Source organism: Lynx rufus, unplaced genomic scaffold, assembly GCF_022079265.1.
Source record: "Lynx rufus isolate CCGP_SWC_20201006 ecotype Redwood Valley unplaced genomic scaffold, mLynRuf1.p SCAF_7, whole genome shotgun sequence".
NCBI lineage: Eukaryota > Metazoa > Chordata > Mammalia > Carnivora > Felidae > Lynx > Lynx rufus.
In genome coordinates this window covers 68,146,328-68,170,612 of record NW_025814889.1, presented here as the reverse complement: position 1 = coordinate 68,170,612, position 24,285 = coordinate 68,146,328, and the positions used below count along the sequence as shown (strand labels likewise).

Here is a 24,285-nt window from a genome sequence, read left to right as displayed (position 1 = left end):
GAATGACAGCAATTGGATTAAAGTAGAGACAAAGTGTGTACTTACAGATTTCTCTTCTCCCAGCGGACCATGACAAACTGTTAACATGAGATGATAAAAGGTAATTAAATTTGGCAAAATAGAACCATCTGTTATACATAGATAACCACCAGGTGGCCAATACAGAAAAACAGAATTATGGAGAATTGTATGGTGCTTTCAGGTGGGTAAATCACATCCACCTACTTTGAGCAAACTGTCTCTAATGAGTATAGATATTTCCTACTTTACAATCCCAGCACAGGTTAATTATTAATTTCTGCTGGCAGTGGTCAATAAATCTTATGACTGTTGTTTTACTTACTGTTTTACAGTCTGACTTCTGCTTCCATACCCTGCAAGTCACCAAGACTTTGTAATTACCAGTCCCTAAGGCCCTTTATCAGTTTTTCAAGTTCCCTACAATTGCTGACATTTTTAACTCTCACCTTCTTGAAAATGTTCTCCTCCCTTCAAATTCAACACTCTGAAATTCCTTTCTTTATTAGCAACTTTTTCTCTTCCTTCTCATTGTCTCTGTCCTTTCCTGGTACTTTTCTTCTATCTCCAGTATCCACTGTAATGTCAAGTGGATGACTCTCAAACTTGTAGCTCCAGTACAGACATCTCTTCTAAACTATGGGCCCAGGTTTCCCTTGGCCTAATAAATAGCATTGCAGACCTAATAAATGGCATTATTGAGACCCTCAAACTCAATAAGCACAAAACAGATTATATCATCTTGCCCCTAAAACCAGTTTCTCATCTAAACTGACTTCTTCCTATTGAGAACCAAAGTATTCTTTCAATTATTTGAGCTTAAAACTTAGGAGTCATTTTGATTCCTTCCATTTCATCACTTGGCACCCAATTGACTGCAAAATTCTGTATCTTCATCTTTACTTCATTCCCTTCATTTCCTGGTTGTACTTGCTACAGTACTACTCCAGGATGTTGTTATCTTTAATCTAGCATATGTGGGCTTTTCCAGGGGTAACTCTGACTCAGATTTCTTCCTGATCCAATCAATTCTCTATACCACAGGTAGAACAGTTTTTCTAATGCCTAGTTTTCACCTCATCTTTGCCTTGGTTAAAAACTTTGGATGGCCCCTAATAGACTTATAAAATAAATACCTAATTTCAGCATTCTAGCTTCTGAGGTCTGCCACAATGTGGCTCCAATCTATCTTCCCAACTTAGTCTCATTCTCTCATTTACATGCCCTGGACTAGCCTACATGTTTCTCTCAAATTCCAATTCTGTAGTGAAATACCTAAAGATTCCTCCAAAGTATACAATATATGTAATATATACATGACAGATAATATGTGCTCTCTATATAATACATATTTCAAGTATTTTTTTGTGAAATTTATTTTCAGCCTTATATGAAAACTGTTTTTCTTTAAAAAATATCCCTTCTTCCACTATATCCTAAGATTAGAGAATGATTTTCTTTTTGGGGAGGGGGCGGGTAACTTCTGTCACTTTCTAAAAAGCACATCACATTGGCTGGAGAACAGTGGGGACTCAAAATCCTCTAAAATTATCGAACTTTGGTTAACTTTAATTTCCCTTACTCCTCAAAAAATCTGGAATTATCTGGTTTAAAAAAATACTATTTTTTAAACAATTTTTTGATGACAATTTTTTGATGAAGCTATCATATAATTAAATAAAACACTTTATTTAGTAAGTAAACTCTATTTTGAGTAAGTAACAAGAGGTATTTGTTTGGTTTGGCTGCATTAGTCTGTGGATGAGAAAACAGACTACCATTTGCTATGTATTTGGTGAATAAAAGCTAAATTCCTCCATTTCCAGTTTTCCTAGTCTAAAACATTTCCATAGCTAGCAACTTTCATAGGCATGACCTCTGATATTTGATTTACAAGAAGAACCATTAATGTAGAATGGTTGATTTTCAAGTAGAAGTATTCTTGTTTTTTTAAGTTTGTTTATTTATTTTGAGAGAGAGCGAATGCATGCAGCAGAGGGGCAGAAAGAGGGAGAGAGAATCCCAAACAGGTTCCACACTGTCAGTGCAGAGCCCAATGCAGGGCTTGAACTCACGAACCATGAGATCATTGCCCAAGCTGAAGTCAGAGGCTTTACTGACTAAGCCATTCAGGTGCCCCTTGAGTGGAAGTATTCTTACCTGGAGGTGGTGGAAGTGATGCTGGACATCCTGTGTGGAAACAGGCACCTCATGTTAGCCTCTAAAGTTATTGAAATTGTTTCGGGGTAAAATAGTTATCTAATAACTGAAAATAATTGGCTACATTGCTAGTCTTACAGACTTATTTCTGTCTACCTTCCTGTGGGGAATAAGTTGGGCATTCCCTGAGCCTGCACTGATGGGTTAACAAGGCATAAAGAATTACAAAGCCATAGGATGCTCGCTCACACCCAAGTTTGGGTAAACAAGATTAGGTAAATAGGTATAGAGAGGGCAGGGCAGAGGCCCCAATATGGAACAAAGGTATATGAGGTACACAAGATTAGGTATTCAGGGAAGAAACACCCCCCAACTTAGTACTATAGCAGAAAGCTGCTTTCACAGGAAGGAAGGAACAAATTAGGTAAACAGGTAAATAGGGCAAAGGGGAAGTTGCCCAGAGCGGAGCTAATTAACAAAAGAAAGGCTGACCCTGAGGTTGAGTGCTCTGTCTTTCTTGTCCCCTAGACCAGTTTAGTTAAACAGAGGTGGTGCCTCACCTCTGCTGTAAACAACCTTCTGCCTGACCTCCTGGCACCAGGATTTTGTTTTGTATTAACCCAAACCCCTAACCCCGCATATTTTCAAAACCCCCTTTCCCTCATGTCCATGAGTTAATGTTGACAGTTTCATTATCCCTTTGTGCATGTCCATCACCATGTTTGTAAGCCTTCCGATCCTAATGAAAATAGGTCAAGGACCCTTAATTGGGGCTCTCGTCTTCTCCTGGACATTAGTCATCTCCCACATTTTAATCCTGTGTCCCATTTTCTTGCTAGACAAGAAAGAACTCAAGACCCAGAGTCTATGACACTTTCCTTTTCTGCTCCTCATGGCATTTCAAATTGCACCTTAGAGAAAAATCCCTTTGGACCTCAAATTTGAATGGGAGGGGAAAATGGGAGCCTAGAGGAGAAATGAGAAAATATCAAGGTAAACTACTCCTTGATTTTTTTTGGCAGACACCTCCTATTAAAAGGACAGTAAAATATGCATTCAAAAAGGAAAAGGATAATTCAAGTATAGGAAAATGTGTTATTAGTAATCTAGTTTTAATCCTTTAAGAACTTTTATCCTCTTTTTAACTTCCTGAAATATTTCAATCTTATTCCATCTCCACCTGCACCAGATGGCGTAAGCTGGCCATATGTTTCTTTTTAAGTCTTCACATATCACATATTTTGGTCAACCCAACAATTCACTCAAAAAGTTCAAATTGTATTTCCAAACTTCTAAAAAATCAAATTAATATTTTAATTCTACCCACCAAGCAAAAGTCCAGCCTAGAATATTTGAAAGAACTTAAAATTGTTACATGTTGAGGTAAAGGGGCCACAACAACCAATAGGGGCAGAAGAAACAGAAAGAAAATTAGTTAAAGATGTGGGAGCTTGGGGATCAAATGTCTCTTTTAACTGAGGGAGGCTAAACTAATCCCCAATTATAAATGCTTAACAGATTAGCAGAAAACAGCAACCAGAGAGAGAAATGTCCTATTAGGGATAAATACAGCAGAAAATCTTCCCTGATCAGAATTCCAAGGGTTCATTGAAGACATTTGTAAGAGGAGCCATAAAGAACAATCTCCTAATCTCCACATTGCTGTCAGAGTCAATTCTCTAAAACATCTTTCTGATCATCTCATTCTCTTGACAAAATCCTTAAGGGGATCCCATTTAGTATATGGATAAAGTCTCATTTAAATTTAGAAATAAGGTTTTTCTTGAACTTGCTTCTACTTTCCAATCTCCTTTATCCCCTGAACCTCATACATTCATGACCGATACCTGGCTGATTCCTGAACTCATTCATGATATCACATGTCTCTGTCTTCTCATGGCTGGTTGGCAGGAATTCCCTCTTCACCCCAGCCAATATTAAACTCAGTCATCTCCTTTCTGATGCCTTCACTCAACATTACCAACTAATAAGCAGAAATTAATATTCTATTCTCACTATACAACTGGGAACATAATGATTATACATGTTTGGGGGTTAGCTTTAAATATACTGTAATGATAGTATCTGTGCCCATAATAATCTACCTACAAATACACAAAAGTAATAAAACAGCAAGGACTTTATTTTATTGATATTTTTGCTATTAGCTTCTGCTACAAGTCTAACATATATAAAGAAATATTAGTTAGATAAGTAAAGAAATTGGGATTTTCCCCATACTGACCTGTTTTATTTTCAGTTTCTTGGTCTCCTGTTGTGACTAGAGTGGTTTCTAAAGAGAAATAAACTAATGGTGTTGTCATTTTATTTATTAGGATAACACGTATGCATATCAAGTCTCTCTCTCTGTGTACATGCACAAATGACAGTGCAAAGTCATGCTCAAAGGAAGCTTTGTGTGAAATAAACAAGTCATTCCAGCACAGTTGGGTCATTTCATTTTACCTGGGTAGGATACTTTGGGTCTTGTGATTTTAGTTGACATGGAGGTGGAGCCTGCAAAAGGAAATACAAAAAAATTTCAAGAATAGCACATTTCATAATCCCATTCCCAGAGATTTCAAGCTCCATAATTAAGTCTTCAGATGAGGAATTTTGGTGAAAGCCTAAACAATAAAAACAAAAACAAAAACAATCCTAGATTATATATATATATATATATACATATATATATATATATATATACACACATATATGTGTGTGTGTGTGTGTGTGTGTGTGTGTGTGTGTATATATATATATATGTATGTATAAATGAACTTCAAAGTCATGTTCCAAAACTTTGGGAAAATCTTCCTGGCCTTTCTCTCCTGTTTCATCTAGCTTTCCTCTCCCCAAACCCAACTCCTCATATATAATCATAGGTGCACTGATCATTGAGGAATTTGTACTGCCAGCAGTCACCTGTTTGCATTCTAGTTCCAGAGGTTTCCTTGACTCCAATGGAAGCAGTGGCTGCTAAGGGAGTTACAAAAGCAGTAAGTATAGGGGACTGGAGAAGCTAGACTTTGTCTTCAGATAAGCTGGTCTGTCTTCTGATGTGTCACCAAGAAAAGTTCATTTATTATTATTTTACTTACCTGTGGTAGAATTTCCAGGAGCAGTGGTCGTTTCAAATGCTTCCCTAGAGGTACCTAAAATAAAGACAGGAAGAGCAATGCGCTTTTTCTTGTCTCAGAAGAAAATGTCCTAAGACATGTCTACATGAGACAAGAGTTTTGAGCACCTAGCATGTACCAATGCATCTACTAATGCTAGGACATCCTCCTGCAATTGAAACATAAGAGGCCCCTATCTTAGAAACTCCTTGATCACAGAAATGAATTGAATATTTTCCCATGACTCGGGTAAATTTCACACTTACAGGTCTCCTTCTCTAAATGATACAAATTTTTTTCACATCTAATTCTTTTACTTCCTATAACTTTGTTTCCTGGTTCTCTTCTATTAGTTTTTGGGACAGTGAAGTTACGAGAGTAAAAAAAAAAAAAAATGAGAAAACATCTGTGTTGCTCAAGATGGCCTAAACATTCCCCTCAGCTTGAATAAATTTATAGACGTATCTTCCTGATTAAAGGGCCCTGGACTCTCTTTTCTTAGAGCATTTACTTTAGAAAATTTGTGGCTATAAATTCTTTCTCTGTCCTCTTGAGATACAAATCTTTCCCTAGTCTCTGGACAGTTTTACAACCCAAGAATGTCTTCCCCAAAGACCTTGGAGCCACCTCTTTGAAATACAATCACTGAGAATAACAGTAACCCTATCTCTTTGTCTCTATGGGAAGTTGGAGCCTAACTTTATTCTATAAGCACCAATTAGCAAACTTAGGTGGCTTAATCGTATAGACCAGCCTCCCCTCCAGTACTTTTCCCACTAGCTCACCCCAGCCCTTAAAATATCCCCTGGATTTTATTTCAGAAAAGAGGAGGTAAAACTCACTGCTATTGCAATGGGCTTTACAATAATTACAATAATCTTAAATAAAGTCTTCATTGCCATTTAAATTCCATCTGGTGCAATTTTTCTTTTCGAGTTCAAGTCTGGCATTCATTCATAGAGATAAATATTGGTTATCTGAAACACTTAGGTGTGAAAGAGAAGAATGTCAAGGATATAAACTTCATTTGAAGTCATTTCCATTACCTTGGGTGGGACTTTCTGGGACACCAGTAATTCTACTTGATGCCACACTAGTACCTATGAAGGCAAATGAAAAACATTTCATATCAGACACACCTCCTATGGCCATCCCCAAAAATTAACAGTGAGAAGAGAAAGTAAGCCGGGTGAAAGTCTGGGTCAATACTGCATCCAGCCCATAGATTCCCCTTGTGAATTACAAAACACACCCTTTTTGGGCAGATGTGGCCTCATAGATTTATGTCTTTTTAGAGGAATGTTGGCTGGATTTCAGCATCTATTCTTCCTTTTAGCATTGTGTCCTGTGTACCTACCTATACAAACTTACCTGGGTGCTCTGGTCTGAGTCCAGAAACTCAGAGCAAGAAGATAACAATGGCTGAAAAAAGTACATTCCTAATGAGATTCTGCCCCATTTCCTGGCCCTTTATTTTTACTCTCAACATTCCCCTACACCGAAGCAAAGCTTTAGGAGTCTTTAATGAGAATTCAATAGATTTGAATCACTGACTCTTACTTATTTACATTCCAACTCCAGTGGTCGCCCCTAAGAGAGGCAAACAAGAATGAGGTCAGGACTGCTCTGTTGATGTTGCAACAGTTAATTCTAGAGAAAGGATATTATTTTTTTTTAACTTAGATACTCTGCCACTTACTAAATATTTACTAACCTGTATTGGAGCTTCCAGGAATAACTGTTGTGCCAGAGGCTACCCCAGTGGTACCTGCAATAAGAAGGAAGGATGAGCCTCACAAACCCTTTCTCACCCTAAGAAAAGTGTAAAATTGGCAAGTGCTCCTATTTCTCTGAAGCAACAGAAAACAATTTAAAACAATTTTTCTTGTATCATGTGTTAAACCTGACATGTTTTCTAATGCACTTTCTCATGATTGAAATGTTCAAAGAAAATATAAGAGGAAAAGCTACAATTGTGTCAAAAATCTTATTTCTCTAGATCCAGAATCATCTAGAATCTTATTAGTAAAGGAGAGAATGTCTGTCTTATATTCACATGGTTTACTTCCAGTGACTTAACTCTTTGACTCTCCAGTGGAAGAAAACCAGAGAAAAACAACTGCATCTATACATATCTTGGCTGGTGGTGACTTTCACTAATTCTGGAGTATTGCCTGGCAAAACAAAGGGGGTAAAGTTTCTTAAAAAAAAGGTGTGTCTAGAGAATTACATCTATGGTTATGTTTCCTAGGAAAACTCAGGGAACTAACCTAATTTGACCCTATGAGCTATTATTAAAGGAAAAGGAACCACTTCCAGTGATGTTCATTTTCATTCACAATCTGTGTATAGTGAGCTCAAATGAAAAAAACCATGGAGAATCCAAAATCCAGTAAAATTCACCTGATGAAATTCTTGCTTCCATAGTTCCAACACCTTCTTTAAAAGTTGTGGTTTCTGTAAGAGCAAAGAAGAAAAAAATTGAGAAGATTAAGAATTTGAAAATATGAGAATATACGGCAGTGTGCAATTTTGTCCATAGGCCCTTAAAGGGGAATTCCTTTTATTTCCTGATTTACCTGCTTGGAAACTTGCAGGTGATGATATATTTACAGAGCTTGTCCCAGTGGTAGCTGGGATGTGAGAGAGAAGAAAGAGACAGTAATGTGAGCATTGTCTTTCTTATTGGATGGGGATGATCATTTAGGAAAAATTCATGTGTTTCTGTGAAACAACATATTCCTTCTCCAGGACTCCTTGCCCCCAAAAGTAAAATAAACATTTTTTCTTGCTCTGTTTTATCCCCTATGGTAAACTCCATTCTTCTACGATCCCTGTTTTCTGGAATTAGTATCATGGAGATAGGTGCCTTCCCCGTTTCACCTTTTTCACTTCCCCATGCTTACCTATTTTTCTTCCAGTAGACTGGCTCCCTGGAATTAGGTTGGTGACTCCTGAAGCTTAAAAAATGAAAAGAATTAAGAATCTTGACATTTTAATTATTTCAAAACAGTTCTCCCTTCCTATTTCAAAGTTTTATATCTATTAGGTCAGGCCCTCTGAAAAATGAATCTTACTAAAAATTACATATGTTGTCTGAAAATTCTGTTTGCTCCTGTTTGATCTGGGATTCTGAATCCCCAGATTAGAAGCAGAACAGTCTCCTGAGTCACATCCCAGGACTCCAGCACTCTGTCTTATAGACTTGACTTAATCCATACTGGCTGAGCCCAAACTATCCCCTTTTCCAGGCTCCTCTGCCTTTACAAAGCCCTTTTTTTGTAACACCTTTTGAATTTACTTTGAATATGTGTTTTTGTTTTAACTGTTTAAATTTCAGTATAGTTGACACAGTTTCATTAGTCTCACGTGTACAACAGTGATTCAACAACAAGTCTATCCATCATGCTGTGCTCACCACCAGTGTTGCTACAATCCATCACCATACAACACTGACACAATACAATTAACTATATTCCATATGCCGTCCCTTTTATCCTCATGACATATTCACTCCATAGCTGGAAGCTTGTTATCTCTCACTCCCCTTCCCGCATCTTTGCCCACCCTTTGAAGCCAGGGTATCATGTTTTAACTTCTTGGTCTTCTGACTATGTGTGTTTACCCTAAATAAACTCACCAGCATCCACCACTTAAATATCATTTGTAAGCAATCGGCTGACAAATGTGTATCTTCAATGTAGACCTCTCTTCTGTACTCTAGTTGCACTTAACACTTCTCCTGAGCATACTACTGAATACCTCAGAGCATTTTATTTTATTTTTTTTAATTTTATTTACTTGTTTGTTTGTTTGTTTATTTAAATATGGAATGCATCTTGAATTTGCGTGTCATTCTTGCACAAGGGCCATGCTAATCTTCTCTGTATCGTTCCAATTTTAGTATATGTGCTGCTGACGCGAACACCTCAGAGCATTTTAAATTCAAACTGCCCAAATTTGTCCTCACTATATCTTCTATCAGTTATCAATTTTTTTTCCTCCTCCAGTATATTCCCAAATTTGGGGATGGCACTTCCATCCGTCTACCTAAGCATCCAAACTATGAGCTAGATTCACCCAAAACATCCTTCTCTCCTTCACCTCTCCATCGCATCATAATAAATGCCAACTTGCCAACATATTGCACATTCTTTGTGACCTCCATTTTCCGACATGATTGCCTCTGTAATCTGTCTGTAATTATGTCTTACCTCCAACAGTCTCAAACTGGATGACATACCTCCAACACTTGCTTTCTTACTCCCCTTTAAATCATGCCTAACTTATGCCTAGTTAATCTTCCAAAAAAGTAAATCTATGCATGATAGTCAATCTATCCAAAAACCTTTCAATTTCTCCTTATTGTCAATGGAATCACAATTTAATTTTTTTCATAACTGAATCCTATAATATTATGGAATACAAAACTTATGGGTGATATCCTTTTTTTCTCCCTTTTCAGGACATTTCTGTCACAACTTTGACAACCAGAAATTTTGACAAACCTCCCAACATCTGCTCTTGCAATGGTTTCCCAATATCTGAGTTGTATTCCACAAGTTTAGATTATTATAATTTCCATTTTATACTCCCATGCTTTTTAATAAATGTTTCTTTCCTTGATCATTTTCATTGACTAGACAAAAAATATTAATGTGAGATTTTTAAAAATGCCCTAAATTTATTTTAGTCATCTTAATTTACTTGGGTTGGAAACTTTTGAGTAACCTGTGATTTCACCTATGACCATAGTACCTATAAAGACAAGTAGGAAAATATTTTACCAAAAAGACTCCTGTTTTCATTAAGAAATGTACCACTAAGAAACTACATCCTAATAAATGTGCATATGATGAAGTCTGTAGTCCAGGAGATTCTAGTACATTAAGATCACAACCCCAATTATCTCATAAGTCTTCAAATTAAAAGTTTTATCATCTCCTGTCACTACCAATATCCTATGAGTAATCAGTGAAATCTCAACAATTCTGCAATGCCATGACTGACCTGTTTGAATTACATGCACAGTGGTGTCACGGCTTAGTCCCAGAGTTGTAGCCCCTGTGAATAAACAAAAATTTAAGGTGATTTTAAACAATTTTGAAATCTGGAAAAAAGTTGTATGTTATGAAAGTAGAAGACATACTCTCAAAGAAGATGGCTTTTGACTGAGATACTAATAAAGAGTATTAGTCTCTTTGTAACTTTGACTAACTCATGTTGGCATTTCCAGAAATAAGTGTGGTGAAAGACAACCCTGGCGGAATTTGAAATGGACATGAAAATGAGATTTAAAAGAATGAGAAAGATACTGTGAAATTGAGAGAGAGAGAGAGAGAGAGACCATAGTAATACTTTTTATGCCCTTAAAATATCATGGACAAGATAAATTCACATGTTTCTAATAAGCAATAAAGGGGTTTCGTTATGCACAGAGAAGCAAACACCATGCTCTCCCACGGACTCTTTCATTTCTCCAAACCAATATATGGTAAAGTTTCATTCTGGAGCCCTTTGTTCTCTGTGGTTTAATGCTTTTTGTAATAGCGTTTTTCCTCTGCTCATTTGTTTTCCCTCCTGTGACTTGGCTTCCTGATGCTTCAGTGGGGATTCAGGTGTGTGAAGGAGCATGTAATTTTTTTTTTAATTTGTTGAGACCTTAGTTATGAGGAAAACCTGAGAAGAAAGGGTTTTATGTGCAAGATAAGTCTAAGACTGATGAATTATATCCTACTAACCAGGACTAGAATTTTCTGGACCCCTGGAAACTTCAGCTGACTCTGAAGTAGTATCTGCTAAGGCAAGATGGATAAAGAATTGAGAGTAATATATCATTCTTAGCTTCATAAAATATAAAAGGCTGGTGTATAGAGAAAATCAATTTGAAGAACAAAGTCCACGTCTGATTGACCTAACATATGGTCTTTTCAAATGGAATACAAAACCCTATCTTAGCTGGTCTGCTCACTCATTCATCATCTAACACAAACTTAAACATAAAACTGTTGAGAACACAAAAGGTTGAAAGCTAACCACTCACTCGTGGCCATTCCAAATACAGTGGTAGCTTCAAATTCTGTAGAAGTTGTAGCCTCTGAGAGGAAATAGGAGAAAGCAATATGAAATGCAGAAATTTGGCTAAAGTTCATAGAAGCAGGTTTCCTCAACTTTTCACAACTTACTTGTGTTGGAACTCCGAAGTGCGATGGTTGTACCTGTGGTTATCCCAGTGGTAACTGAAAGCACAAAAGGAGATAATCGATGTATTAATTCCTTTTTACTTAAAATTAGGATTTAGTTTAGAAGACATTGATGGGTTCCTCTAATCAACTAAAAGGTTTAGATCAGGAACTTCCTTGTCTTAAGTGATATATCAATAATGGTTTCTATTATACCATTATATTACAAGTCTACAAAATATAAGACAATTCACATGGGATAAAGAGTTAACACCGTGACAATTTGTACTCAGAGAGAGATTAAGGTAAGGTAGAATAGAATTCCCTCTAAGTTCATTACAGTCACTGTGATTGACTTTAAGACGCAGAGAAAAATATTATTTGACTGCTCATACTCATTTATTTTAATTCCACCCTTGGTGTTTCCACCACCTCCAAAAGAAGTTGTGGTCCCTAAGTGAAAGGAAGAAAGGAGAAGGAAAGTAAATTCAGAAGGATCATATAAATGAGAAATGGTGGTTTCCCAGGGAATGGTAGGGAAAGTGTGTGATTGGGAGGAGATGTTGAAGCAGGAGACAGGGGAGTGAGTTTTCCATTACTGAAGCTCATCACATTCCCTGTTAGGTTATTGATTTACCTGTGTTGGAACTTCCAGATGCTGTTGTGCCAGTGATTACACCTGTAGTGCCTGCAGTAGAAAAGAGAAAGACAGAATCCAAATGGTGATGCATTTACCTTTCTGAGAAGAGCATGGCCAACCAGACTGTCTGTGACTGGAAAGTAGCAGATCTTTTTTGAGCTATCCTGTCAAGATGAAGTTCATTCTCTATTTTTAAATTCAGGGCCACAATAAACATGTTGGCTTACGGTCCAACTTTGATGACTAGCTTCCCTAGGATTAAATATCAGGAGTCTCCAGGCCTTTCCAAAGCTTACCTGTTTTACTTCCAGGGCTTGGTGTCTCAGATGCACCAGTGGTAGCTCCTGATGACAAGAATAGAAACAATATTTGTGTAAATGTATTTATTTGTATTCAATGAAATAACATCTGAAATCCAAAATTTGCTAGACCTAAACTTCCAGTTATTTCTGTCATCTTTGCTTCCCTAAATAGAACTACATGGACATACTGCCTCCAACTGATACTGGAGTAATATCTTCAATATCAAAAAGGGACCTTTCTGAACTCCCCTTATGGCAATAAGAATTACCATATAAGGTTTGCCCCCAGAAGAAATGAAATCATTTTCATAAATATAAACTTCCTCTAACAAATGTCCCCAAGAAAAGGCAAAGACAGAATAAATCATCAGGAACTCAAGAATTGCCAAATCCTGGGGCACCCGGTGGTTCAGTGGGTTAAGCGTCTGGCTCTTGATTTTGGCTCAGGTTCTGATCTCAAGGTAGGGAGATTGAGCCCCGTGTCAGGCTCAGCATGGAGCATGGAGCTTGCCTGGGATTCTCTCCTCCCTCCCTTCTCTCTCTCTCTCTCTCTCTCTGACCCTCCCCCACTCATGCCCATGCTTTCTCACTCACACTCTCTCTCTGTCTCAAAATAAATAAATATATTGTTAAAAAGGAGTTACCAATTCCACTTTCACTGGTTATACTTCCTTGTAATGGAAGTTGTAGCTTCTGACAGTGAAAAGAAAGTAGTGATGGCTAATGGAAAGTCATAAAAAAGAATCACATGCTATTCCTCCAGAGCTAGTCCCAAGAAAGAAATTATAGCACATCCTTCCTTGTTGGCTTACCTGTGTTGGAAATTCTGGGTGAGATGGTACTTTCTGGGGTCACTCCAGTAGTACCTGAAAGCAAAATGGAATGATATGATCACGTGAACTTTACTCCTATAAGAAAAGCATATTATAGAAAAGGGCGGGGAAGCTACACAACTTCTTTATTATGCAAAAAAGATTATTTTTGGCAATAGCTTGTTTCAGAGTTGTTTTGTGCACTTTCTAATGTTTCATTCCCAAAATAGTGGTGGGAGAGCACAATGCGGGATAGTGGTGGAGAGTCTCAAGACAAAGGTATTTTTCCTTTATTTACCTGTTTGAATGCCAGGGACTTGGCTACTGGATCCCCCTAGAAGAAGAAACAACAGGATTGATCACCAATTAAATTTATGTTTGGGTGAAGTACTGATGTTATAGAAATTTTAATGTTCTAGAAATGTTTAGACATGTGACAAAGAAATCTAGTGATATAATGTAGTAGTAATATAGTATCATGATTAAGAGGTTAGACTTCTGAACCAGACTGCCTGAGTTGAAGCCTGTTTGTTTGCTGTATGACGTTGGGCAAGTTGATTAATATCTCTAAGCCATGTTTTCTCATCTGTGAAAATGATAGTACCTCAGTTTGGGGTAAGGTTTAAAATAATAGCAAGAAGGGTGTAGGATAATGCCTGGCACATACTTAGAGCTTGAAACTGTTAATTGTTATTGCTGCGCTTGTATGTGAAAAGTGGCAAGGTTAGGAAGCTTATGAACTCACCTGTATTACTTTCAACTCCTGTGCTTCCACTGCCTCCAGGGGGTGTTGTAGCTTCTAAGACAGAGGAAAGGTAGAAAAAATGTGAGGTGAAGAGGATTTAATGTTTTTTTAAAATGTAATTTATTGTCAAATTAGCTTACATAAAACACCCAGTGCTCATCCCAACAAGTGCCCTTCTCAATGCCCATCACCCACTTTCCCCTCTCCCCCACCCTCCATCATCCCTCAGTTCTCTGTATTTAAGAGTCTCTTATGGTTTGCCTCCCTCCCTCTCTATTTGTAACTGTTTTTTTCCCCTTCCCTTCCCCCATGGTCTTCTGTTAAGTTTCTCAAGATCCACATATGAGTGAAAACATATGTTATCTGTCTTTCTCTGACTGACTTATTTTGAGGATTTAGTGTTCTGAGGCAAGTTAATTATGTACTTTTCTGGGCCACTGTACCATGAGAGATACTTTACTACTAGAAGTTTTCCTGTGGAAGACTCTCTTCAGCTGGCTGGCTCACCTGTATTTGAACTCCCTGGTGCAAGTGTAGTGCCAGAAGATACCCTAGGTGTACCTACAACAAGAAGGGTGGCTTTTCCGCTCATGGAGTTGGGGGTGGGAATTCTGCTTATCTTGTGGGCCTTTTCAACTGGTGATAAATTATTTCTGTTCTCTTATGCATAGTTTTATTCCCAAATCAAATAAAGATAGAAATTTCTCAACAGAGAAGTCCCCTTTTCTGAGATTTAATGGCAGAAAAACAAGGGTTATTCATATTCTGCCTCTTGTTCTTCTGATCCGCTTCCCACCGGAGCCACCTAATGTGCTTCCAGTTCCTTTATTTATGGATACTTCTGTAGTAGCTCCTATGAGAATGAAAATTTTTAAAACTTAAGCATGAAGATAGATAGTTACTGGGATAACCACTGCACATTTCAGTTACTTCTATGCTCAAAGAAGAACATAATGAATAGAGATAAATTTTCTGTGTTCGTTGTGGCCTTTTGTTTACCTGAAATAAAACGCTCTGCCACCATCTTTCCATCAGCTAATATCATGGTGATACTTAAGATGACAAATAGAAAAAGAAAACTCCCTAGACAATTATCACTTTCACTCTCATATTCAGGGAGGTATATATGGAGGCTGGACCATGAAAATGAAGATATTTCAAAAATCTGCCCCAACTGATTCAAAATCAAGTAAAAAAGGAAAACACTGTTGATCTTAGATGTAAGTTCCTTAAAAGCCCCTCCTCAAGAAATTATCCTACTAAGAAACAAAAAAGTAATTTATAATCAACCAAAGTCCCCCCTGCCACACAAACACACCTACACCCACACACACTAATTTCCATCTGTTTCCTAACGGACTCTAGTAGTAGTATGGCTTCTAGAAGAAAAAAAAGAAGAAACAGATAAAAGTTGGGTATTTAGGAAGAAAAGAAAATATGGTGCGGTGCTCTTACATGAGAAGATCCATGTGAAACACATTTTTTCACCTTATTTTTAGGAAAGATGCTTTCTTCCCAGCTTGTTAACCTACCAGTATGGGAACGTCCAGGTGCAACAGTTGTACTCGAGGCCACACCAATGGTACCTGAAATAAGAATGTCATGGGATCATCACAGAGAATGTTCTGCATTGAGGCAATCTGAGTATAAAGTAAGTGTATGTTTCCAGGGCCATATCTTCAGTTATATTACACATGGACAACTCCAGGAAGGACCATTCATAGAGACTATTTTGTCCATATGGAAGCTCCGTGAGCATGCCTTTCTGCTCCTGGATTGAATCATGTAATTTTTCCCATGTATCAATTATTTCATTCATTCAAAAATATTTATTGAGCCTGTTGAACACTAGAAATTCACCAATAAATAAAATAAATGAAGACTTTTCTTTTCCCTTAAGAAGTCTATCTTCTAGTGGGCTTACTTAGCAAATATTACACTATTTTCAACGGGAACAGAAGAGTTTTTCATCATGTTTACCTGTTTTACTTTTAGCGACTTGATTGATACTCCAGAGGTAGTTCTTAATGGTTGAAAGTAGGAAAAATATTTTGAGTATGTTATCACTTTAATCAACCTCCGAGGCAACCAGTCATTAAGCAACTTAGAGTTTAAAGTTCAAGATAAAAAGTCAAATGGGAAGCAAAAAATTTCTACTTTCATTTTAGTCATCTACTTGCCTGAGATAGAAGCTTTTGGGACAGTGTTGACTCCTGCTGATTCTGCAATAACATCAATCATGTCCAGTGGGTTAATCTTCCAGGAAATTACTACTACCACCACCCTATTCAGAAATCCACACCACATGGCCAGGCACTGGAAAAGCGTTGTCCAGAAACCAGCAGAGGAGTCTGAATCAATAGCACCATTGGCCTGGGTGTGCGATGGAGGACCTGCCCTTCCTGTATAACAATCTTTCTGATTCAGAGGCAAACTCATGATCGTAATCAATGGCAATGCTAACATCTGGCACTCCTAATTCTCATTGATTTCATCACAGGGTCTCTGATGCTTTCTAAGGAAGCTTTGGCCTCTGGAAACAAAAAATTAGGAAAGTAGAAAGTATGTTTGGGGTGACATATTTCTGCTTGATGTTAGACAAGGAATGATTGCCTCTGAATACATTCACTTACCAACACTGGATCTTCCAGATTTAATAGTTGTTCCAGAGACTACTCCACTGGTACCTAGAATCGCAAAAGGGAAGGGATTGATATGTTATTTCCTTTACATTAAAAGAAAAGCTAAGAAGAAAAATGTTACAAGCTTCTTTTAATTCATAGAAGGCTTATTCTAGGGTTCCTCATATATCTTTTCACAAGAACATTTCTTTCCAAAAGAAAAAAAAAAGCTGTTTCACATTATAATTCTCATTCTGAATATTGGTAAATATCAGGGAGATATTCACATTTTCCCATGTTTACATGTTTGAATGTCAGAGATCTGGCTACCTGGTATGGTAGTCTGGACTCCTGAGGAGGAGAAAAGAGATGGGGGTGGGGAGAGATATTGTGCCTTATATAAACTTAGGGATGATTAGGGTAAACCATTAACACACTGGAATTTGGAGGTTTAGATAAAGACTTCCATAGGTCAGAAATCATTCTGTGTTTATTTCAGCCAATTTAAATTACTAGAAGGAATTCACAAAAAAGGGAAAACTTTCTGGTGCTATTTGCAATACCAGTGGAGAAATACCATCATATCTTCAGACTTAGAGCAATGAAACTCAGTGCTGGAATTTATAGATTTTCAAAAAGATTTTTATCCCTACTATTAAACCTATTTTGACTCACTTGCAATACCCCTAATTTAAATGCAAACTCTCCAAAGGAAAGCCGAGACAGTCCTAAATCTGTTGACCCCCAAATCATGGGTTCTTCATGCTCACCTGTTTGGGCTCCAGTTCCAGTCATTTCTGTGGAAGTTGTGGCCTCTGAAGAAAGAAATAGGAGAATGATGAAATCTGGGAATTTGAAATATTGGGAAAATATATTGTGCTATTTCTTTGTTATAACAGCCCTGAAAGCGAGATCATGACATCTGAGATTAAATAAGCGAAATTTCTTCCTTGTTAACCTACCTGTGTTAGAACTTCCAGATGTAATGGTTGTTCCAGACAATTCTCCAGTGGTACCTAAATTGCAAAAAGGTAAACAGAGTAGTAGAGCATTTCACACTCCCAGTTCATCTTAGAATCATTAATGTGGCCCTAAAGCACTGAAGCTCCTTCCTGAAGACTATAAATAAAATTGAAAATGAACAACTTCACAGCACTGTATTTCTCAGGTCAAACTGGGATGGATGTGTTGCTATGGATTTCCCTTTCACTATGGGAAGCAGGTCTTTATATGACCCTTACCTGCCTCACTTCCAGGAACATATCCACCTGTTGTGCCAGAGGTGCCTAAGGATGGAATTAAGCATGGTTTTAATTTTTATAAGTAGTAACCTTTGATGTAACTTGGAGCATTTTGATAATCAGTTGTCTTTATGAAGCTTTCTAGTGAAAAAGGATAGAAAATAAATAATAAGCATCATGTAAAGGAGAGAGATGATAGGAAGTGGCAAGCCCTGGGGAGAAGGTAAACTGGGTAAGGAGGATTAGGAGGATTGGGGGTTAGGATATATTCAATATGCACTCATACCTTTCTTCAGAAAAACAAAACAAATAAACAACAACAACAAACATCTCTGTGAGTCAGAACATAGAGGACAGCCTAGGCTTGTAATTCCCAAGCTGAATAACTTGAATATACTCTCATTGGTATACTACAATATTGTTAGAGGAGGTCATTGAAAGGACATGAATGTCAATTGACCTATGAGCTGGACTCTGGAAATGGGAGTATGGGATGTATGTTCTGCCTACATTTCCACAGCTGGAGCCATTTTCAAGGAAGCAGCCTTGAGAGAGAAATGTGTCATTGAGATCATCTGGATGGTATAGAGTGACTGAACCCACTTAAGATTTCCACATAAGCTTTCAAGATTCTGGTGGTGGGTGCAGAGATCTACTCATCTTGCGGCCACCCAGGACAAGGCTCGGAGGTAAGTTCCCTTATTACACCTGCCACCTACCAATCCAGACTGGCCTGCTTCTTTCTTCCGTTCTCTTCGCTGTTTGTGTGCAGGGCCAGGCTCAGACTTTACCTGGGAAGCTCCCTAGTTTTGCAAACCAACAAATAGGGCCACAGGGAAAATGTAGGACCCTTTCTCACACTCCCTCCCATTTTCATGCTTAACCCAAACAGAAATAATGAGAGACTTAGGCCTCCACTGAAAAGCTCACAGCCTGGCAGTACTCCTTGGGTGATCTCGCTCCTTCCTGTGAAAGTTGTGGCTTCTAACAGAAGAAAAAGGAAAAAGAAAATGTAAAGGCTAGGGACACATGGGTGGCTCAGTCGGTTAAGCATCAGATTTGGCTCCGGTCATGATATGGTTGGGAGTTCAAGCCCCACCTCGGGCTCTGTGCAGACAGCTCAGAGCCTGGAGCCTGCTTTGGATTCTGTATCTCCCTCTCTCTGCTCCTCCCACACATGACCTCCTTCCCCCCCCCTCTCTATCTGTCTCACACACACACACACACACACACACACACACACACAAATAAATAAACATTAAAAAAAAGTAAAGACTTGGAGTGTGCACAGGACATTCAGGTATAATACGTCCTAGGTATACATCCTGTGTATAACTGTCAGGTAATGGACCCCATAATGCCCTGATGAAGGCTCCTTAGAGTACAAAGAGGAAAAATTAAAGTGTTTGAACAGAATTTATTGATGTCAAATATTGAACAACTGCTAAATTTTTCACCAGTCTGCTAAATATGGAACATCCAAAGAGTTTTGATATATATTTTCCTATTCTTTTTTTAATTTTTTTTAATGTTTATTTATGTTTTAGAGAGAGACAGAGCATAAGTGGTGGGGGGGGGGGGTGGTGGTGGCAGAGAGAAGGAGACACAGAATCTGAAGCCAGCTCCAGTCTCTGAGCTGTCAGCAGAGAGTCTGATGCAAGGCTCAAACTCACGAACCGTGAGATCGTGACCTGAGCCGAAGTTAGATGCTTAACCGACTGAGCTACCCAGGCACCCCAAGAGCTTTGATATATTTCAGTCAGGACCTTTTACTGAAGTTATTAGAAAGTACCATTAGTGCCTTAACAGCGCTCACCTGTGATGATCCTCATTCTTGTTCCACTTTCTCCCACAGAAGTTGTGGCTTCTGAGAGAAGGAAACAGGAGTTGAATGGAAACTATTTAAGGACCACAGAAAGGAGCATGTAGAGGAGACATCTAATTTGTGGGAGGACATGTGGAAGATTCCCTGTTGTCTTGTTGCCTCACCTGTAATAGAACTGCCAGGGGCAACAGTTGTACCAGGGGCTACCCCAGTGGTGCCTGAAACACAAAGGTCTGAAGTCATCACAGTGATTCATGTTTATCTCCTGAATACCTGTCTCTAGAAGTAAATCTGGATGCATCTCATATCAAGGGCCCTTTCACTGCTTCTTGATGAAAGTGAGAATCATATACCTTTCCTGTGACCTATATCATTAAGAAAGCAATCAAAATAATAATTTTTTCAAGTTGAGGCAACCTCCTCAAACATCCCGTGATTTCAAAACCGAGAATAAGGTGGCTTTCTTCCAAGTGTTCACCTGTCACACTCCCAGTTGTTTGGCCTCCCGGTACTGCAGTGGTGCCTACCGTAAGAAGAAACAAAAAAAAAAAAATGAATTTGCCAAGGAAAATTCTGAGCATCAATACTGTTTCTTTGAATAAGAAAATCTTTATATAGGACAGGCCTATTTAGGAGTTCACATCATTTTCACTTCTTCCCAGGTGTATAATACTCCTCAGCTCCCCCTGACATCTTAATGATACATAAGCCATCACAGGAGAAACCTATCATACGGTTTACATCACCAGCACATCTTTAAAAAATAGCCACTGTGAGGCTAGATGCTGGTGTTAAGAGCTCTTCCATATATTAAATATGTGAAATCTAAGAAAATGCTGAAAATAAATACAAACTACTCTGTAGGAGAGCACACCTCCCAACAGGTGACTTCAGGGAGAGCCATAATTCACACTAAACCCCCAACTGTAAGCTAATTATTCTCACTGCATCTGGATCCAGTTCCAGAAGTACCACTGCCTTCTGTTAAAGTTGTGGCCTCTGAGGGAAGAAAATGATGAACGATGAGGTCTGAGGAGTTGGGATATTAGGGAAAGAATTATGTTGATATTTTTCAGAGCAGGTCTACTAACTATATTATGAGGTTAAATATGGAGATTTATTTCTTATTAACCTACCTGTGCGGGAACTTCCAGATATAATAGTTATCCCAGAGAATTCCTCTGTAAAACCTAAAAGAAGAAAAATAAAGGGATCAACACAGCATTATCTCCCTGATCAATATGGCGTTGAACCACTGGAAGACCTTTCCTGAGGATCTTTGTTTCTGAAGGAAATGAACCATCAATTACTTCCCACAATTTCTTTTCCTGACCCACCTACTAATCCTTGTTCTACTGGAGTTGCCTTTCCATACATCCCACTGAAAGCAGAAGGAGACCTTATGTCACCCTCCCAGTTTCTCTTCCAGCCCCTGGACTCCCAGGAGTGAGAGGTGACTAAAAGAATAAAAAGGCAGATGATCAATTATTTGAGGTGTTTGGGTAGTCAGATGTTTAAAATAGCACTCCTTAACTCTAATACTCTCATATGATGAGTTTATTTAGTCCATTATACCTGGCTTGGAACTCTGTGAACTTCTACTAGCTCCAGGTGAAATCATGGTGGTACCTATTAAAGCAAATAGAGTGAAGCTTTAAAGTAAGTATACGTTTTATCATTACTCTAGTATTTATAGACATCTCTTATGTGCAATATTGTTTTTGGCCCTTGAATGTATCAGTGAGCAGGATATTCAAAGATCCCTCCTTTGATGCAGCTTATATTCTAGCAACTGGAAACCATCAGTGAACAATCAACAGGACAAATAACACAGTGTGACAGATACTAGGAAGTGGTATGGGAAAACAGCAAACTATGTAAAAGCTCTGGGGCTTTGGAAGGCAGGGGTTGACCAGCATGTTGCCTTCATCTTTGCTATCCAAAGACTAGCTCTGCAGCACTGGGCATCTGGAAATTCATATGGAGATATCTTGAGGCTATGGAATTTCTAAGCAGGCCCAGGTGTGTGACTCTTGGCATGTTCTGTTTCCCAGATGAAATGCAAGGCCCTTTCCCAGGTCAGGTGTTCATTGTAGCCACACAAACAGATTTGATAAAACCCCCAAAGCCTCACACTAAAACAGCTCATTTCCTAGAAGTTCTGTTTGGGTGGTCCCACTTCCTCCTGTGGAATTTGTGGCCTCTGATGGGGAAAAGGAAGGAAGGAAGGAGTAAAGACTAGGGTGTGGGAAAGTACACACTGTGCTGTTGTCAGAATCTATCATCCAATGGCCCAATTTTGCATGTATTTTCAGACTTACCTGTGCTGTAATTTCCAGGTTCCACAGTTTTCTCAGGGACTACGCCAGTAGTACCTAAAACAAAAAAGGGGCAGCACTCAGTTCAATTGCTTGTCCACTATGGGATTTAAATAGGAATCTAAAGTTTCCATATAGCAGTAAACTATAACCCCGAGACTTTGAATTCCAAGAACTAATTCATGTATACCCCGTGTAATATTTCTTTCTACAATAATTTTACTGAGAAAGTTCTCGACTATCATGTCCCTTTCTTTGGGAGGAGAAATAGGAAGTTTCCCTCCACATTACCTGTCCATCTGTCATTAGTTTGACTTCATGATGGTCTACTGAAGGTTCTTGTAAGCTCAGGAGATAAGGAGGTAATGTAATGACTGTCCTGTCCTTTTTTCTGAATTTGCTTAATACAACATATATAAATAGTGTAGATTTTTTTCAGAAGACTGTTTTTTATATCAATTCTTAGCATTTTATTTTTTTTAATATGAAATGTATTGTCAAATTGGTTTCCATACAACACCCGGTGCTCATCCCAACAGGTGCCCTCCTCAATACTCATTACCCACCCTGTCCTCCCTCCCACCCCCATCAACCCTCAGATTATTCTCAGTTTTTAAGAGTCTCTTATGGTTTGGCTCTCTCCCTCTCTAACTTTTCTTTTCCTTTCCCTACCTCATGGTCTTCTGTTAAGTTTCTCAGGATCCACATAAGAGTGAAAACATATGGTATCTGTCTTTCTCTGTATGACTTATTTCACTTAGCATAACACTCCCCAGTTCCATCCACATTGCTACAAATGGCCATATTTCATTCTTTCTCATTGCCAAGTAGTATTCCATTGTGTATATAAGCCACAATTTCTTTATTCATTCATCAGTTGGTGCTCAGAAGACTGTTTTAAGAAGTTATTATGAAGTGCAGGTATTAGATAAGCAGCACTCACCTGTGGCTATTCCAACTCTGGTTGTTTCATTTTCTCCTAGGAAAGTTGTGGCCTCTGATGGAGAGGAGGAAAGAGTTAATTGGAGAATATTTAGGGTCATGGAAAAGATAGATGGTACTCCTGCAAAGACTAATACCAGAGGAAACATCTAACTTATGGGAGGACATGTGGAAAGTTCCCTACCATCTTGTTGACTCACCTGTGTTAGAATTTCCAGGGACAACAGTTATGCCAGGAGCTACCCTAGTGGTGCCTGAAACAAAGGAACAGCAGTGCTCATGTTTCTTTCCTAAAAACATGCCTCTAAAAGTAACCCAAGTATATCTTCTTTATATCTAACTGGCTCACTCTCTGGCCCTTCTCTGATGATGAGCCCTATGTATTTTCTTTTCACCATTTTATTACCAAAGCCAGAGTCACAATGTTGTCAACCTAAGATAACTTTTCCAGAATTCTATGTCTCGTCACGCTCACCTGTTTTACTCTCAGTGACTTGACTTGCTGATGCTACAGTGGTACCTGCTGTGGAGTGGCAACAGAAGGTATGAGTGTGCTCAGAACCCCAGACATTGGGAAAATATCTCACTCTTCATTGCTTTCTTGTGAAAAGCAAACATCTATCTATATAGGGCAGACATGTCTCCAGGGTCCATGTAGCTCTTCTCCATTTCTCCACAATAGAAAGTTTTCTTACACTTCCCTCTTCAAATGCTTATAAGGTTTATAATTCCACAGGAAATAATTCTCAGAATAATTAGTACAATCATCCCATCTTCAGGGATTACAGCTAAGATGGTGGACTCTGTTATTAGTAGCTTTTCAGGAAAAAAAAAAGTTCAAAACTGAAAAAGAATTAGTTGGCCAAATGTGCAATATTAATAAGGTAAATATGGACTGCTCCCCAGAAACCCTCTCTCTCTCTAGGCTCTCCTACAAATGCCATAATCAGTGGTAACAAGAAGACAGGAACTGGTCTCTCTCACCTGTTCTTAATCCACCTCCACTGGTGCCAACACTTTCTGTGGAAGTTGTGACCTCTTGAGGGAGGAAACGGAACAGTAAGTTCTGGGTGTTTGGGTGGTTGGAAAGAGATATTTTGTATTATTTTATCACCACAATCCTACAAAAATCTTCATGTCCAGAGTGTCCAAACAGATGGCTTTCTTATTATTTCAACTTTAACCTGTCTTGGAAATGCCTGTTTTAACAGATTTCTCTGGCAGTAGGCACTGAGTGGCTCACTGAGTGATACATGTTGAATGGTCCTTAATCAACAAAGGGAGAATCTAATGGATCAAGTGGATAAGTATTGAAATCAAACACTTCATCAGATAAGGACGACAAAGGAATTTTATATCA

The 24,285-nt window shown here is 38.4% G+C and overlaps 1 protein-coding gene and 1 non-coding gene across 2 annotated transcripts in view; both read right to left on the bottom strand.

Moving 5' to 3' along the window:
- MUC19 (mucin 19, oligomeric) overlaps nt 1–24,285 on the bottom strand; it is a 110,017-nt gene that overhangs the window by 5,571 nt on the left and 80,161 nt on the right. The window contains exons 50-82 of the mRNA XM_047066343.1: nt 23,910–23,963; nt 23,126–23,179; nt 22,927–22,980; nt 21,987–22,040; nt 21,241–21,294; nt 20,802–20,855; nt 20,611–20,664; nt 20,144–20,188; nt 19,830–19,883; nt 19,657–19,707; nt 17,841–17,885; nt 17,562–17,615; nt 17,370–17,414; nt 16,612–16,665; nt 15,511–15,564; nt 13,979–14,032; nt 13,532–13,567; nt 13,234–13,287; nt 12,416–12,463; nt 12,117–12,167; nt 11,483–11,536; nt 11,341–11,394; nt 10,308–10,361; nt 8,204–8,257; nt 7,701–7,754; nt 7,012–7,065; nt 6,344–6,397; nt 5,280–5,333; nt 5,104–5,154; nt 4,645–4,695; nt 4,424–4,471; nt 2,179–2,208; nt 46–77 (exon numbers count right to left, since the gene is read on the bottom strand). Coding sequence (XP_046922299.1) covers nt 46–77; nt 2,179–2,208; nt 4,424–4,471; nt 4,645–4,695; nt 5,104–5,154; nt 5,280–5,333; nt 6,344–6,397; nt 7,012–7,065; nt 7,701–7,754; nt 8,204–8,257; nt 10,308–10,361; nt 11,341–11,394; nt 11,483–11,536; nt 12,117–12,167; nt 12,416–12,463; nt 13,234–13,287; nt 13,532–13,567; nt 13,979–14,032; nt 15,511–15,564; nt 16,612–16,665; nt 17,370–17,414; nt 17,562–17,615; nt 17,841–17,885; nt 19,657–19,707; nt 19,830–19,883; nt 20,144–20,188; nt 20,611–20,664; nt 20,802–20,855; nt 21,241–21,294; nt 21,987–22,040; nt 22,927–22,980; nt 23,126–23,179; nt 23,910–23,963 — 1,667 coding nt within the window. The remainder of the gene's footprint in view (nt 1–45; nt 78–2,178; nt 2,209–4,423; nt 4,472–4,644; nt 4,696–5,103; nt 5,155–5,279; nt 5,334–6,343; nt 6,398–7,011; nt 7,066–7,700; nt 7,755–8,203; nt 8,258–10,307; nt 10,362–11,340; nt 11,395–11,482; nt 11,537–12,116; nt 12,168–12,415; nt 12,464–13,233; nt 13,288–13,531; nt 13,568–13,978; nt 14,033–15,510; nt 15,565–16,611; nt 16,666–17,369; nt 17,415–17,561; nt 17,616–17,840; nt 17,886–19,656; nt 19,708–19,829; nt 19,884–20,143; nt 20,189–20,610; nt 20,665–20,801; nt 20,856–21,240; nt 21,295–21,986; nt 22,041–22,926; nt 22,981–23,125; nt 23,180–23,909; nt 23,964–24,285) is intronic.
- On the bottom strand, nt 9,119–9,225 carry LOC124502733 (U6 spliceosomal RNA). The gene has a single exon (XR_006959997.1). It is a non-coding gene; the product is annotated as a U6 spliceosomal RNA (small nuclear RNA).